The sequence below is a fragment of the Tauraco erythrolophus genome, chromosome 17 (genome assembly GCF_009769465.1).
Source record: "Tauraco erythrolophus isolate bTauEry1 chromosome 17, bTauEry1.pri, whole genome shotgun sequence".
NCBI lineage: Eukaryota > Metazoa > Chordata > Aves > Musophagiformes > Musophagidae > Tauraco > Tauraco erythrolophus.
In genome coordinates this window covers 11,978,250-11,993,859 of record NC_141481.1, presented here as the reverse complement: position 1 = coordinate 11,993,859, position 15,610 = coordinate 11,978,250, and the positions used below count along the sequence as shown (strand labels likewise).

The window sequence follows — 15,610 nt, the reverse complement described above, 5'->3', positions numbered from 1 at the left end:
TCCCCGTCCTCGCTCCAAGCCCCGTGGTCCATCGGATGGTGCTGATGCTGGTTCCCACCTTCCCGCAGGAGCTGGGACATGATGGGGCCACATCCAGGTGCTGCAGGGCTGAGCAGCTGCGAGGTGCTGGGTTTCTCTGCCCTGGGGTTCGTTCCCTGTGAGCAGGCTCAGCCTCCAAGGTCCCTGCGATGGACACCGAGCACGGCACCCTGCAAGCGGCCTTTCGGGCTCTCTCGGTTGCAGATCACCACGGTTAAGCACAAAGCAGGAGTTTTTTGAACCAAACGGAAAAAACCCTGACGCTGCCCTGCTGATGTTTATAGAAAGTAACAGGTATTGCTTCTTCCTTCCCCCCTCAGCTGCTTCTGCAGAAAGGTCCCACCGGGCTGAGCTGAGTCACTGTCCTGCCACGGTCCCAGCATCCCTCGCCCCTTCCCAGCACCATGGCCATGGCCACGGCCCAGCCCTGCCCAGCACCTCTGCGGGAAAGGGGGAGAAACCTCCAGAAATGAAGGCCCTGGCCGGCAGAAATGTGGGAAACCAGTAACCACACAGTCTGGCTTTGCTTTTTCTAGAGGTTCCCTATGGAGCATCGTGCCGCTGGCCAGATTGACCCCGGGTGTTTTGCCGGTCGGAGGCACCAGGGCAGCCACGGCTGGTGATCACAGCCCGTTCCCTCCTGCGCCGGCTCAGCACCATGGTGGGGTCTGAATCCCACCTCTGGGATTCAGCCGCCCGGCTGCTCCTCGGCGGGTTTGCTGATCAAGCCCATTCCACTCGCAGGGTGAGGTGGGATCTAAAAATAGATGTGCAGATCTACTCTTGGAGGCTGCCAGCGGCGCAGAGGCAGCTCCTTCCCTCGGTGAAAACCAAGCTGTGCTATTAATGCTCCGTGCACCTCCCGTGCCAGCAGCGAGGGCAGCGCCTGGCCCTGAGACCCCCTGCGACCAGGCAGGACAGGGCAGCACAGGACAGCACAGTCCTCCTGCAACCCTCCTGCCTCCGGGACACGGATACACTAGAGAAAAGCAGTGGTTGAAGCACGTTATCAGGGCCCATGAGATGCTCCATATGCCGTAAGCAGGAGACAGGCCAGCGGCATGGGCTGACCATCCTGCAGAGCCCCAGCAAGGGGGACTTGCTCCTCTCCACCTGCAGCCCCACGCGGTGGCATCCCCTTTGTCTGCACGGCCTCTTGCTCTGACAGAGCTGCTTCTTCTCTGCAAAGCTTGGGAAGGCAATCATAGAATCATGGAATGGTTTGGGTTGGAAGGGACCTCAAAGATCATCCAGTTCCACCCCCCCTGCCATGGGCAGGGACACCCTCCGCTACACCAGGTTGCTCAAAGCCTCATCCAGCCTGGCCTTGAACACTTCCAGGGATGGGGCATTCGCAACTTCTCTGGGCAACCTGTGCCACTGCCTCACCACCCTCACAGCGAAAAATTTCTTCCTTAGATCTAAGGATGATAACACAGGGTTGCCCGCCGGCTCTCCTGACCCAGGGTAGCTCTTTACAGACCAAAACATCCTTTTCTGCAGAAGAAAACATCCCGCTGCAGCCAGGCAATGCAAGGGCAGGTGTCACAGAGTCCCCACCCCTGCAAGCCCCTCTGCAAAGTGGCCAGTGGCCCAGGACACCCCTCCCTATGCCCGGTGACACATCATCCCGAAGGTTACCACCCTCCCCGGCCCCCCGAGCCCCGGGACGCCCAGTGAGCCAATGCAACGCGCTGTGCGTGTGGCCCATTTGCATCGAAGGGATAAGGGGAAACCCCAGGAAACGCATGGCCCAGGCATTAATCAAATCTATCTCTAATAATAAACCTGCCGAGCGACGTGCGGGCTCGGGGCTGGAGCTCGCAGTGCAATGGCAGGAGCCGAGGGGGACTAGACGCTGCGGGAGAGGCAAACGTGAGTTACCCCATGGAGGGGCTGCGTGGGGAGATGGGGGTGAGGGGCTTGTCCATGCCAGGGCTCGGGGCCACAGCGACATTCTTGGAGTGCTGGCGGGGAGCCGAGGGTCTCCCCGGACTCTCGCTGGAGGAGCAGAGCCACCACAAAGGGCTTCCACCCTGCTGAAGACAGTCTGTGGGGATGGAGATGAAATGGTCGCTTAACGCTTTGGGTGAGGGGTTCACAGGGGATTTCAGGGTGCTGGTCCCTGGTGGGTGCAGAGGCAGCGGGGAAGATGCACCCAGCTCTGCTGGAAAATCTGCGGCAGCAAAGCCCAGCTGCACTGTGCCGGGAGCACCACGTGTACCTGGGGGCTGCCCGGGGAGGGGAGCTGAGCTGTCGAGCAGGATTTTTCCTAGATGGGGCCAAACACCCAGCTTGGACCTGCCCTTGCAGCAGGGGGGAAGGAGATGCCTGGTCTGCAGCCGCCGGCTTCGACACAGCCCCAAATCTCCGTTCCCTACCCAGTTATCCCACGTGAAGTTCCGTTATAACACAAGGATGGCCAGGCTCACCGCCATTCCCAGGGCTCCCCACATCCCCAGGGCTCCCCACATCTACGGGGCTCCCCACATCCACAGGGGTCTTTTCTTTCTTCTCTTTGAGTACAAAATATCTTCAAAGAGCATCTGCAGAGAGCGCCGGCCTGAGCCTCGCTCTGCCCTGGGGAATGTCTGCAGTCAGCTCGCTAGAAAGTAATTATTTAATTTTCTAGCGATGTTAATTGAGCAACTGGGACTATGAGGCCGGCGCCCCTGCGCAGAGCGGATTTATCCCTGAGAACGGGAGGGTTTTACACGTGTTGTCCCAGGTAGGAGCTGGTTGGCAGCAGGGGAAACCCATCCTCAGCCCCTCTGCAGGGAAGGTGCTGTGTGGGCAACGGCAGGACAGATGGACACGCAAAGTGTGGGAATACTAGATAGAGGGATGGAGAGATTCCCACCAGAGTACAGCGGGGTTTCTAGATAAAAATCAAAGTTTGGCTCTGCAACTGCTGCGGTGCAGAGGCTCCGGCCGAGGCAACGCGCAGCCTTGGGCACGCAGAGGCCAGCGCCATGCTGTGCCATCGGCCAGTTTCAAACCTTTCGGGTCCCGTCAGCACCGGCAGGAAACATCTGCGGCTCCCCGGCACGGCTCCGGGAGGGATGCGGTCGCCCACGAGCCCTCTTGGCCAGCAAATGGCACGTTTCCACTGCGGCTGCCCTCGTGCTGGGTTAGAGCTTCCTGCAGCTGCTCGGCCGCGCTGGCCGCAGACCCCGCGTGCGGCACGGCGTGGCATGGCACAGCACGGCATGGCATGGCACGCCAGCGGGCACTGCCGACCAGCGGGGGGATCGGCAGGGGCATCACCAGGGCCTCAGCCCATCCCTCAGGCTACCTCTAAGGCCAAACCCTGAGGTGGCACAGGTGAGGCTGCGGACAGAGAAATGCAGCACCCAAAGACGGGGACACGCACAAATATTTCAGCTGCTGATAAGCAAATGCTCGTCAGAAACATAATTCTTAAAATCGTTAAGTTGTCGGCGAGATTTTTGTGCTGTTGAGGGTTGCTGCTGCCAACGCCTCACTCCTGTGTCTTGGCATCACACCCAGCCCACGTGGGCACGGGGCGCACCGCAGCAGAGGACGAGACGAAGGGCTCCTCGCAGGGACGGAAGCGGGTCCACCCCCAGTCATCCCAGCTGGCACTGGTTGAACCGGTGTGTAAAGCTCTCCCAGAGGGACATCCCTCCTGCTGCTGCTCAGGAGAGTTTCACACATCAGAACTGGGTTTCATTATGATGCCAGAGCACCAAAGGGAGACGTCAGAAATTACACACAGGATGGCATGAACCGCCCCGATGCCACAGAGGAATTCAGAAGTTTCTAGAATTAAAAATTGTTTCAGAAGAAGTTGCCAGTGGTCATTCTGATCCTATTTCTGGTGTTTTCAGAAAAGTGTATACAGACAGGAGTGGTTTCCACCGCTCTTACTCCCGCAGGCGGTTCCGTGCATCCCCAACCCTCAGGGCATGGCACAGGGCCGCCCGTAAGCCAGGGTGGTCTCCCCATGTGTCCCCAGGGACCCGCACATGCAGGGTTACAATTTGAAGATGTTGCTAAGCCTGAAGCAGGTTGTGCTGTCTGCTCTTGCCCAAGCCGAGGAGCAGGGAGGGCTGGGGCAGAGCCAGGCATCCCCCTGCGAGGGGTCCCAGCCTTAGGAAAGGGATGAGGTGGCTATAGGGCAGCCCCATGGCGGCCGCCCCATACCGACTCACCTGCTGTTCTGCAGCCATGGATGGGACGCACGTCGGGTGGGATGCCATGAACAACTGCACCGATCAGGAGTACTGGGACACCCTCGTTTACCAGTGCATCCCCTGCAGCCTCGTATGCAGCCGGCCCACAGTGAGGAGGTGTGCTGCCCTGTGTGGTGAGTGCCAGGTGGCTGGTCGCGGGCACTGCAGGGCTGTCCTTGGATGGAGCAGGCAGCGATGGGGCAAAGCTGGGAGGGGAGATCCATCCTGGGATGAACCAGAGGGCAGGCTCTGAGCCAGCTCAGCTTAACAGAGCTTCAAGACGAAAAAAAACGGGGAACGTGACAGCTTCCCAGCAACGGGCTGTGTCTGGCAACAGCCCAGCACAGACCGGGATCAAGTTGCCTGCATCTCTGAACCTCTCCTTTCTGGGGTCACAGGGAGCCTTCCCAGTGTGGCATCAAAATGCCCCACCGGTGACACCCCACCCTCCAAAGGCAGGGCCTCGAGATGCAGCAGGTTCAGTTATCAGCAGATAATTATAAACTGAAGCTGTATGTTTGCCAGGCTGTACTGTGAGCCCCGTGCTGGGGCAGGCACCGAGGTGCAGCGATAACAGGTGAGGAAGAGGAAAACAGACGGATGTACTTTGCACCTAAACCCTGTACGCAACCCTGTGCATGGCCCCTTCCTTCCCTGCCGAGCCGTGGTGCAGGACTGCTGCACCCTGTGCCAGGGCACTGGGGCCCCAGCCCTGCGGCAGGGCGGCACGCAGCGACGAGTCACGTCTCCCCGTGAAGGATCGGAGATGCCACCACCAGGGTCCTGAGCCAGCGCTCAGGCAGGTGTTGGTAAGTCCCAAAAAGCCGTGCAAGCCCCAGGGCAGCAGCAGCTTTAAGAGGAGCAACCAGGAGCTCGCTGCCACAGCTGGGTACAGCTGCGCACATCTGGCTGCGTACCGCACCATCCCCGCGCACAGCTGGCTCTCCCCAGTATCCATCATATGGCCAAACACCACTGCAGATCCCGTGGATCTGTCACCCTGCCAGCCCCGGAGAGGCTGTTGGCACTTACGGCAGCGTGCAGGGTCTCACCCTGCGCCCGTCAGATCCAGGAGCTCGTTCAGGGCTCATCCAGGCACGGAGGGCGGTGGGAGGGCAGCGGTTTGGGAGCTTTGTGCTCAAAGGACAGGGGAGGCGAATGCACTCGGGACACGGTGTTTGTCTCCCTCCCCTCCCGCAGAGTCCATGGACTGCAACAGGAGAGCCGGCTCCTACTACGACGAGCTCCTGAAAAAATGCATCAACTGCACCACGGTCTGCGGGCAGCACCCGAAGCAATGCGCCCCGTCCTGCGAAAGTAAGGCCGCGTGGGGCGGGTGGAGCGGGGATGCGGGGCAGGACCCCCCGGGGCTGGGTGGGAAGAGGAGCCAGGGGTATAGGACTGCAGCAGGAGAGGGGCAGCAAACCCCCCTCGTCATGCTGGGAGGGGGTGTGTGTGCTGCCGTTCCACTGGGAGCAGGGAAAAGGAAGCCGTGGCAGCGTCCCTCTCCTGTTTTCTCCGTCACGCAACTCCATCAGACGTTACGCTTTCCCTTTCGCGTGCCGGTGTTTTACAGACCTGCCCTTCGGCTCCACCAGCCTGGGGCAGGATCTGCAGTCGTGGTTCCCACCTTCCTGAGCTGCCTCCAGCCCTCAGGGAGGGGACGGGTTGTTCTCCCTGGGATTGACAAGTCCCACGTTGAGGTTGAGACGTGATCACTGAAGAACGGGGGAAAGGTGGGAAGGAGGGGTGGGAAGGGGTCTCCTCTACCCCTCTACGAGCAAGCAGAGGTGGTGCACAGCTGCTTTCAAATTCTTTCCAAGCAGAGCCCACATGTGCTATGGGCAACACCCTTTCCCTACCAACAAGTCAATAGCATGTACCCGAGGGGTTTCTAAGCACACCCATCTCTGCCTGGCCCACAGCGGGTGCCCTGGCTGCCACCCCACCTCCACCAGCCGCCCTGGTGACACCCTCGCCGCCGGCGGCCGTGCTGGAGCAGAAGGCGTGCACGGAGCAGGAGCCGTGGCTGGTGGTGTACCTGCTGCTGGGGCTCTGCCTCTGCGCCCTCATCTGCTCCGTTCTCCTGGGCTGGACCCACCTGCGGAGGAAGGGAGAGGTGGTCTCCTGCCAAGCCAGCGCTGGGACCTGTCACCGCAGGGAGGACTCCTCCAAAGGTGTGTGCTGGCTGCGCTGGGAGAGGGTGAGGAGCTGGGGGTGGACGGGCTCCCAGGTACTGCTGGCAGGGACAGAAAGCAGAGGCAGTTCCTAACAGGGGTAGGGAGGAAAAGTAAAGCCAGTGATGTGCAAGGTGGGTCAGTCTGAGCCTGGAGGAGGAGCAGGACAGGACCCCTGTGCTCCGATTCTTCACTGCAACCCCCTTGCAAAGACCCAGGCAGAGCTTCCCCCTGCCACGCAGGGGCTGCAGCTGCACCATCAACCAGCAACTCTCCGGCTTCCATCCAGAGGCTGAAGGGCAGCCGAGCCGTGGGTAGGAGAAGCTGCAAAAACCCAACCCTCTTCCAAATGAACCACCTGCCCAAGGAAGAGCCAGGGCTTTCATGGCAATTGCAGCAATGGGGCTGCTTTGGGGTGAAGCACTGCCTGGCACGAACCACGGTAACCCAAACTCCTGGTAACCCAAACTCCTTCAAACAGGCTAATGCTGCTGCTGGTCTGCTGAATCCTGTTGCAGCATCAAGCCCTGGAACCAGAGGGGCTTCACAAGGCTTTGCTTTAGGGAGAAAAGATGGGGAAAGGATAACACACAGTAACCCAGCATAGAAAAGATGTTTTTATTCTCCCTCCTCCTCTGCCTTTAAAAATAAAAAGGTCCGTGTTCCTATTTCTGCATACACATCCACGTTTACGTACGCACACCTCACATCCAGCCATGCTGGATGACAAAAACGACAGAGGAGCAGCCCACGAGCCGGTGCGTGGCTCGGAGTCGCTCGCCAGCACAACCATAATTCAAGCCATTCCTACCGGCTTCGGTCGAAGGACACGGTGACATTGAACGTCCACTTTTAAGGGAGGCCGCCAGGTCCAGAGAGATTTACTGTGTGCTTTTGAGATTCCCGTTCTAACCTGGCTTATCAGATCCCAGATGTCGGAGCAGATCCCTTGGACAGCTCGCATCCGGCCCACAGAGCACCGGGGGTCCCTCGCACGGCCACAGGGACCCTTGCGCTTGCGTGTGCTGCAGAAGCAGCATTTAATGAAAAGATGATTTACATCTGACATTATAAATATTACAGTTGCTTTAGTACGAAGCCTCCAGCCTTCCTGCTCGAGGCACTTCCCGATTTCCCCCTCAGATCTCACCTCCCAGGGCGGCAGGACCAGGTGTGAGCACATAGGTGACGCGTTACATACGACACACAGTGCCGTGGGCTTTATGGAAGTGGTGGGAGGTTTATGTCCTCCTCGGCTCCAGGACTGGCTCTTTGTAGGCTCTAGCGCAGCACTGTAGAGCATTTCTCCGGTAAAAGCTGCTCCTAAAAACCCTGAAGCTAATACACAGTCTATTTGCAGATCGGCTGGTGGAAGCGGGCAGCGTTGGTGATGGATCCACAGGTAGCAAGGTCCCAGAGCCAGTGGAAACCTGTGGCTTCTGCTTCCCTGGACACGGCTCTGCTGTACGAGAGACCAAACCATGTCACAGCAGCTCCTGTCACATCGGGGAAAGAGCTGCTCCCTCTCACACCGGGATATGCAGCACAGGAAGCGCTGGGGCCATTCCCAGCCCTGAGGATGGCCACTTCAAAATCATATGCTCTCCTTCACAAGAGAAGACGCCCATGGTGTGACCGTAGTGAACGTTCCTACACAGGATCAGACAGGAGGGATGCTCCCTCTGCCCCCAAAACAGCTGCTTCACCCTCCGTTTCCTGTGACTGTAACAGCTTCTACCAGGCCCGGTGGACCTGGCACAGTCTGTGCCCAAGGGCTGGAGGCAACAGACAGAGCTGTTGGCTACAGACAGCGCTGTTTTCTTCCACTCAGGAAACAAAATTCTCATTGTTCTTGTGCACTCCCAGTGACAGAAGTCGCTCCCCATTCAGCAGTGTCTTCATCCTCCGTCTTGACCTCTGCAGACTCTTCCGTGCGTCCCAGTCATTGGGAGTGATGTCTCATTGGGGCTTCTCATCCTGGTTCCACCATCGGCGTCATTTCGTCTCTGTAAAGGGTGTTGATGCAGAGCCAGGATCAGACTGGGGTGTCCACTGGTCCCCATGGAGAGCACACCTCTCCCTGCTTGAAAACTCTACTGTGTAACACAAGCGGTTCACAAGCAGAGCTGTAAGCATCTCAAAGATGGACTCAGACCCAAGAAGACAGTCGTGGAAGTTATAACGTCCCCCGAATGTCACCGCTCTGACTTTAACAGAGGTTTCTTTACAGGACAGAATATTTGGTAAGACACCACGTGGAAAGCTCCACTGCCAGCTGTCAACACTGCTCAGGAGGGGAGGACAGGTCATGGGTGATGACAACAGGACACGATGCTGCACGGGTGGAGCTGGGACAGGCACCAAAACCCCCACGGAATTGGGTTTAAATGTGAAAATTCATCCACAGCTGAGAACTTTCTAAAAGACTGGATTTACGTACATCTTGTCTGGGTTACTCAAAATAGCTGGTTAAAGTGATGAACCAGCCAGAGATACAGCTGCTTGGAGGGAAGATTTTTATCTGACCTGGCTTTGAAAGCTCCTGCAGAAAAACATGGGTTTCAATACATAACTTCAAGTTCTCATTTTCACTAAAGGAGAGTGTAGGAATATTTTGCTTGTTGAGAAATCACTCCTGGTGGGAGCTCATCCTCTCCACTTTCTCAAACTAGAACTTCAGACTTGGAAAAATAAAAATGAGTCAATACATGCAAAAATGGGTGCTGGGAAAGCAGACAGCTAGAGAAAGCATGAGCAGATAACAGACTCTGTCCCCTCCACATTATGTGTTTCTTTAAATGTCAGTGTTTTCTTATCAGTAAAGGAGGCACCGCCTGAGGGGTGACCATGACTAAGCCAGTGCTATGAGTGATGTCCGGTCACAAAGCAGGAAGGTGTTAGGACCAAATGAAACCCATTAGAACTGGAAAGTGCAAGAGGTGATTTAAGGTGAGGACTAAGAGCCCACTCGTTGGTCCAGCAGCTGGTATGTGGGGCAAAGTTTTGCTGTTTTGAATTGCTCCAGGAACCAACCTGGCGATTCTCCATCTCTTTATCCCGGAGTACTGCCTTTCATCCCTTCCCTCTGCCCAGCACAGTCCTCATCCCGCGGTAGCGCGAGGGACGAGTTCTGTGTTGTGCTGCGTTTGCATCCGAGGGGAGAAAACAAGCCTTTCCAAAACTGCAGCCTCGTTTTGCTCAGATGGGTTTCCTGAACACGATGGGTGAACCCTGAAGGCCAACACGCCCCGGTGGGATGGGGAGAGCAAGCGCTTCCCAACATGCGTGGAGAACAACAGACAGACCCCGGCCACGAGCAGGCCATGGGCAGGGACAGTGACAGCAGCAGCCTCCACCAGCTGGACCTACCCCCGCTGCACCTCCCACACTTGCCACCTCCCACCCTCCCTCGGCCCCCTGCACGCTGCTGCTCCATACCTCCTCTACCTCCCACTCTCTCAACCTGAGGACCCTCTTGGCATCTCCTCTCACATCACCACCACCCCCCCGGGGCCTCCAGCTCCATAGTATCATCCTCCACGGCCTCAGCTCCTGTCGTTTCCCTCCTCTGGAATCTGCTCCAAAGCCTCCAGTCTCATGGCATCAGTTCCCATGGCTACAGCTCCCACCGCCTCTGACACCATGGCCCCAAATACCATGACATAATTATCATCCCAATTCCTCTAAACCTCCAAGTCTTTTGGCCCCAGAAGCCACCTTAGCCCATGCACATGCTCAGCCTCAACCCTCGCTGCCCTCAGCTGCTCCCCAGACTCCCACCCTCTGTTCCACCTCCACCCTTCCTTAGACTCCCAACCCTTCTGGGCTTCCCAGCTCTGAGCCTCAGCCCTTCCTCACCTTCCCAGCCCCCTTTTGGCCTCATCTTTGTGCAGACAGATCTCTCCACCAGCTTTCCCCAGTCTCTCTGTTCCAGCTCAGCCTTTCTTGCCCTCCCACCGGCTTTTAGCATCTGCTCTCGCCCTGCCTTTTGTCTCCTACACCCTTCAGTCTCCATTTGCATTCTTGCACAGCCTCTGCTCCTGCTCATCCTCACCCTCCTCTTCGGCCTCCCTCAGCCTTTCATCCCACCCCTGTTCTCTGCCAGGCTCCTCTTCGTGCTCAGCCTCCCAAAGCCTCTTGGCCTCTCCTCACCCTCCACTCCTGCTCATTGCTCCACTCCCTCTATGGCCTCCCCACCAGCTTGACCTCCCCTCAGCCTGGGCCTCCCCGGCATGGAAAGCTCTGCCTCTTCCTCTTCTTCGTTCGCCTCAGCAGCCTCCCCCTCTCAGCCTCACAGGGCGGAGGGGTTTTGCACTCACCCTGGGGCAGCACCAGCACGTTCCCCCATGCCACCCTCTGCCCAAGTGCCTCCTCCTGAGGACAGGAGCTCCAGGAGAAAGAAAACCCTACTAAGCTCCTGCCTCATCACGCTGCCCCTTCCCAGCACGGAGCTCCTGTGGGCGACACTGGGGACGCGCGGCATCAGCCCAGCTCCAGTCCCCTATGGCCATTCAAGTGTCACCTCCGGGGACGGGCACTCGCCACCCGCGGCAACGCTCGGCTACACTACTTGCAAAAGGAGATTCGGAGCCTTACTTAAAAATAGGATAGAAATAACCGAACACACACCACCAGTTTTGCACTCAGGGCATCTCTTGAGGATCGAGAGGCATCAATTATTCAAACGAGAAAGCTTTTAGGACAGTGCCTGTGCCAGCTCGCACAAGCGCTCACCCTGCGCGGCGCTGGCAGGCGGCAGCTCCCGCTCCAGCTGGCCCAGGAGGCCACTCGCCTTTTCGCGCCGAGACAGAGCTGGCGCTGGGCTGGGGCTGCCTGTGCCCGTCACCACGCTGCCTGTGGAGCGGCACTGCCCAGGTTGCTGCTTGCTGCTGCTCTGGTTTCTCCAGTGGACGGAGGAAGCAGCAAGACCCTGGAGCAGGCAGCAGTTTGTGTCCCAGGAACCAGGGAAAACGCTCATCAGAAGCCAAGTCCTTCCCTACAAACCAGCAGTGAGAATAAGACACAGGCTCCCAGGTACAACCCTTAGATGCTGGAGAACTGAGAAGAATCAAGGGATTTGGTATCACTTTTGCAGCCACTGGCGAACAGCCCTGATGGAGCATAGCTGGAGCCGTCACACTGCATGGCAAGGCGTTCTGCAGTCGGTGCTTTCCTAAAGGTGACGTTAAGATGAGCTCTGCAGAGGGAAAACCTCCCGGTTCTGCAGGGAATAAACCCACTGCATGAGCTGCGTGGCTGTTTCTGCAAAGATGAAGGGCAAGAGAAGGCTGGGTTTGAGGAAAGGTGTCGTGAGGGGTAGTGCTGCTCGTACGACAGCAGCTGTGCTGCCATTTTTACAGGAAGAGGGAAAACGCCTTCTCCTCCTCTAGCAACCTGCACTGATTTACTGTTACTGGAAACAGAAACATGGCTGGTCTGATTCAGGGAGAGACACATGGAGTAAGGTGGGGGGGGAAGAGAAGAGTAAGAGCTTTTAATACAGCAGGAATTCTGCTTTTGAAACCAGAAACACAGCACTAGAAGTCTACCTCGTTCTCCATCTCCCACTGCAACCCATCTGTGCCAGTGCAGTTGCCCAGAGCACAGCCCTCCTTCACCAGCCTCGGAGGGCGGGGAAAAAAAATAAATTAAGGCTGATTTATCCAGCTGGCCTCCTCCCTAAACAATTTGTTTCTAATATATTAACAAAACAGACCGCATTAGCTCCGGTGGCCAAGCGTGTGCTAGTGGAAATCAGAATTCATTTGTTCAGGCTCTGGCATGAAAAGGGAAAAAAAAAAAAAGCAGCCAAAGGCTCAGCCCTCGGCATCACAAAGCGAAGGCATCCGCACGATGGCACTGCTCCGCCAGCATCGGGACACGGTGCGGCGCCGCCCGCAGCAGCCCTGGGAGGGATGGAAGGCGGATTCCTGCCTTCCTCCGCAAGCTGCTGCATTATTAAAAGGGCAGCAGAAAGTCGTCGAGCATCTGCACGATTCCATGCCCCGGCTGGGGAGGGGTCCCCCTCCCTGCGGGTGCGCCGTTCACCTGCGTTTCTCCAGCGGTTTTTCATCAGGTTGAATGTCGCAGCACCCAGTCACGACTGGAAAGGATTCCAAGTGCGCCGATGGGAAAAGCCAGGTTACAAAAGCAGAGTAGCTACCGCTGCTGCAGGAATGGGGGTGCACCGAACGGCATGTTTTCGGGGTCTCATTTGGTATTCCAGCTGCTTCAATTAGTCGTCCCTTCTTCCTTCCCTGGTGCGAGCTGTCACAGAAATCTCTCGATGTGCAGAACTGCCTCGTGCTTTTCCAGTTTGTGCACAAATCAAATGCAATCCCACCGTCCTTTTGTTCAGCTGCTCTTGTAAGATGCTCCTTTAAAAACCAAACCAACCCACTTTCCTCATCTTCCTCCTATTTCTTCTGCCTATCAGACCACCTTCCACCTGTTTCAGGTCAGGCACCTCTAACTCACTTCTAGAGCACAGAGTCTAAAAGGTTAGACCCGTCCATGTTTATAACCACCCTGGTGAAGTCGGAGAAGGGCTGGCTGGATACGTGCGCAGAGCTTAACGATCACCAATTTACACAGAGCCTAACCCTTACACACAGCTCTCTACAGGTTCCATAAGGCAGGGAGAACAAAAGCTGGTTTTGCTCGTTTCAGCTCCATGTTCCGAATGGTTTCTCTCTCGGGCTGCAATTCAATCCACAGCTCAGCCTCCTGAGAGCAAGATACAGCACCCGAGGGGTTACAGCTGGCACCTCGACAAACCCACGAGCTGTTCCCAAAAGACAGTGGTGGAGGGGGGAGAGAAGGAGCAAAGCTGCTTTTGTGACAAAAGCAAGAGCGAGCTGGTGCACCGAGTGCTGCAAGCTAAGGAGCACCGATACAGAGGCTGCGATTCTGCACGGGAGGAGAAGAGTATGCGAGGAGTTAATCCATGTGGGAGGATCCAAGGAACCAATACCAGCCTCGCACATACCAGGGAAATGTGTTTACTTAAAACCCGAGCCTACTGCAGAAATGCTCCATAGCAGCAGATCCACCGCTCGGTGCTGCCCCCAGCAGCAACTGTTTCGAACAGATGGCACATTTTTCAATACCGAGCTTCTCTCAAGTGGCACAGATATACGCCTTTGGAAGGCAGCAGGGGGGAAAAAAAACAACCAACAAACCACGAAACCAAAAACAGCAACACCAAAACAAGCACTTTTGAGAAATTCAAACTTATTCACAGGATTTAAAAAAAGAACCAAGACCACTCTTACAGTATAAACACGCCAATTCATTCATTTTTACTGATGGTTGCATTTATGAATTTCATTCTCGTGAAAAAAGGGAATAAAAGGAAAAAAATTAAGAAAATAGCTATTTATAGAAAACAAAACAAAAAAAGGGCTCAAACAGAAAAGAATCTGTGCTGATGCTTTTGATGAGCAGTCCGATGGCATTAAACATTACCTGTGCAAGCAGGCATGCTTGAAAACCTGTCAGTACTGTAGCTTCAGTTCCACAATCCAGGATTTCTTTTATGGTTGTTGGAAAAAAAAGAGCCTAATAGTTTCATACTGTATTTATTTAATAACTAAAATTCACAAATAAAAAGATACTTGCAAAGTCCTTTAGTCGTGTCATCCCCTCCTCCTCCACTCTACTGCTTTCAGACCCATATGCGTAAAAAATGGGCTTGGATTTTTAATTTTAACTGTTGTATGATTGGTCGTTGGAGCTGAAGCACCAAATGGAGAAGATGCTTTATGGAGATGAGGGTATAACCCTTTGCCTTCCCACACACATTTTGGAGGAACATAGGAGATGTACCAGTGCCCAGACTCCTCTGCTCCCATTTCCCCCACCCAGAGCATTCCTTTCATTTTATGTTTCCGCTGTTAAGTGACTGACTGTAGCCTCTTTTTTTTTTTTCCCCCCTTTCTGTCCTTGCGGGACTGCATACACGGTGGACATTGTTCATTTCTTACTCCGCCAGGCTTTGAGTCAGTGTCAAGTAGGTCCTGTTACAGCTCAGTGCTAGTTGGTTTTTAATGGGTCTTTTCATTTCAGGTAGGTTTGTGTGTCGATTCAGAAGGCTTGCTTATTTTCTTCCTTGTTTATATCTGACAAGCTGCTGGATAAGGCTATTCATACTCCAGGAACTGTTTGTGGTAGAACAGCAAATATCTGCAAGAAAGCAGAGGTACAGTTTCAGCTTTCTGCTGCGCATCACAGGAGATTAGTATTTCCATCGATGTGACGATGACAAACGAGGACTATTAATTATGTTTTTCTTTTCAATTTGAAGCAATTCCAGGGACATGCCAGTTCCCCTACAGTAACCATGGATGAGAAGGAGGGAAGTCAGCTGAAATAATTTCACCAGCAACTCAGGAAACCGAACAGTTGTACCTTGAACAGTCAAACCCTCTTGTTGTACATTTACTTAAAACCTGAAAGCTCCGGAAGATCCGACCACATGCATTTAACACTACAGTGACAAAAAATGTAACAGAGATGCTTGAAGATGCAACTGTTGGTTCAGAGTCACATCACCAAAGCATCAGACACTCTGGATTACTGCGAACTGCCTGCCATTTACTGTTACAGAAAAAAACCCCGAAGAACCAGGCGTGGGTGAAGACTCATGTGTCCCAATCAAATCCAACTCAAATACCTAATGTCTCAATCTGTACTGAAATCTGGTGTTTTAATAGGATGAAATTCTTCCTGCCCTTAATTACTTTATGTGTACTGCTACATAGCAGAGCCCAGCCCTCAAGTAGCTTCATGTCAGAGAGAAGGGGACTCATCTCTACGTAACTCCTTAAATGCCACACACTGATGGGGTCACTGCATGACTCTCAAAGCACTTTTGAGACTTTCCAGTTATTACCGTTCCATCTCACGCCCTATGGAGCTTCCTTTACACAGTGCAGATCCACTTAGTGTCAGCCTTGATCTGACAATGGATTGGAGCTCAAACTAGCCTTTACTGAGACGGACGGGCAGCAGTTGCATCGCATATCCTCTCCTCCTCGCCTGTGGCAGTTTATTCCACAGACACATCCCATCTGAGGACCCACTTGTTATTGAAGAAAAACAAACTCATTTTTCCGCTGACCTCAAAAGCACAAGTTGCTTTTTCAAATTATTTAACACTAAAATTCAGATATTACAGGACAGATTTTTTTACTTCCT

The 15,610-nt window shown here is 55.0% G+C and overlaps 2 protein-coding genes across 4 annotated transcripts in view; one reads left to right on the top strand and one right to left on the bottom strand.

Annotated features, from left to right (window-relative positions):
- The first annotated feature begins 1,787 nt into the window (after positions 1–1,787).
- TNFRSF13B (TNF receptor superfamily member 13B) lies at positions 1,788–8,047 on the top strand. Of its 2 annotated transcripts, XM_086622445.1 has the most exons (5): positions 1,788–1,914; positions 4,229–4,369; positions 5,436–5,552; positions 6,161–6,412; positions 7,773–8,047. In XM_086622445.1, the coding sequence occupies exons 1-5, from the start codon at positions 1,788–1,790 to the stop codon at positions 8,045–8,047; spliced, it is 912 nt and encodes a 303-aa protein (XP_086478571.1). The 2 variants fall into 2 exon arrangements, with proteins under 2 accessions (XP_086478571.1, XP_086478572.1); XM_086622446.1 differs by lacking the exon at positions 1,788–1,914 and having other exon boundaries at positions 4,231–4,369; positions 6,194–6,412.
- A 5,658-nt stretch (positions 8,048–13,705) lies between these two features.
- The window catches only part of USP22 (ubiquitin specific peptidase 22), a 113,111-nt gene continuing 111,206 nt past the window's right edge, over positions 13,706–15,610 (bottom strand). For both annotated transcript variants that reach the window (XM_086622239.1, XM_086622240.1), the window contains one exon: positions 13,706–14,596. In XM_086622239.1, the coding sequence (XP_086478365.1) occupies positions 14,554–14,596 (43 nt within the window). In that variant the 3' untranslated portion in view covers positions 13,706–14,553. The remainder of the gene's footprint in view (positions 14,597–15,610) is intronic.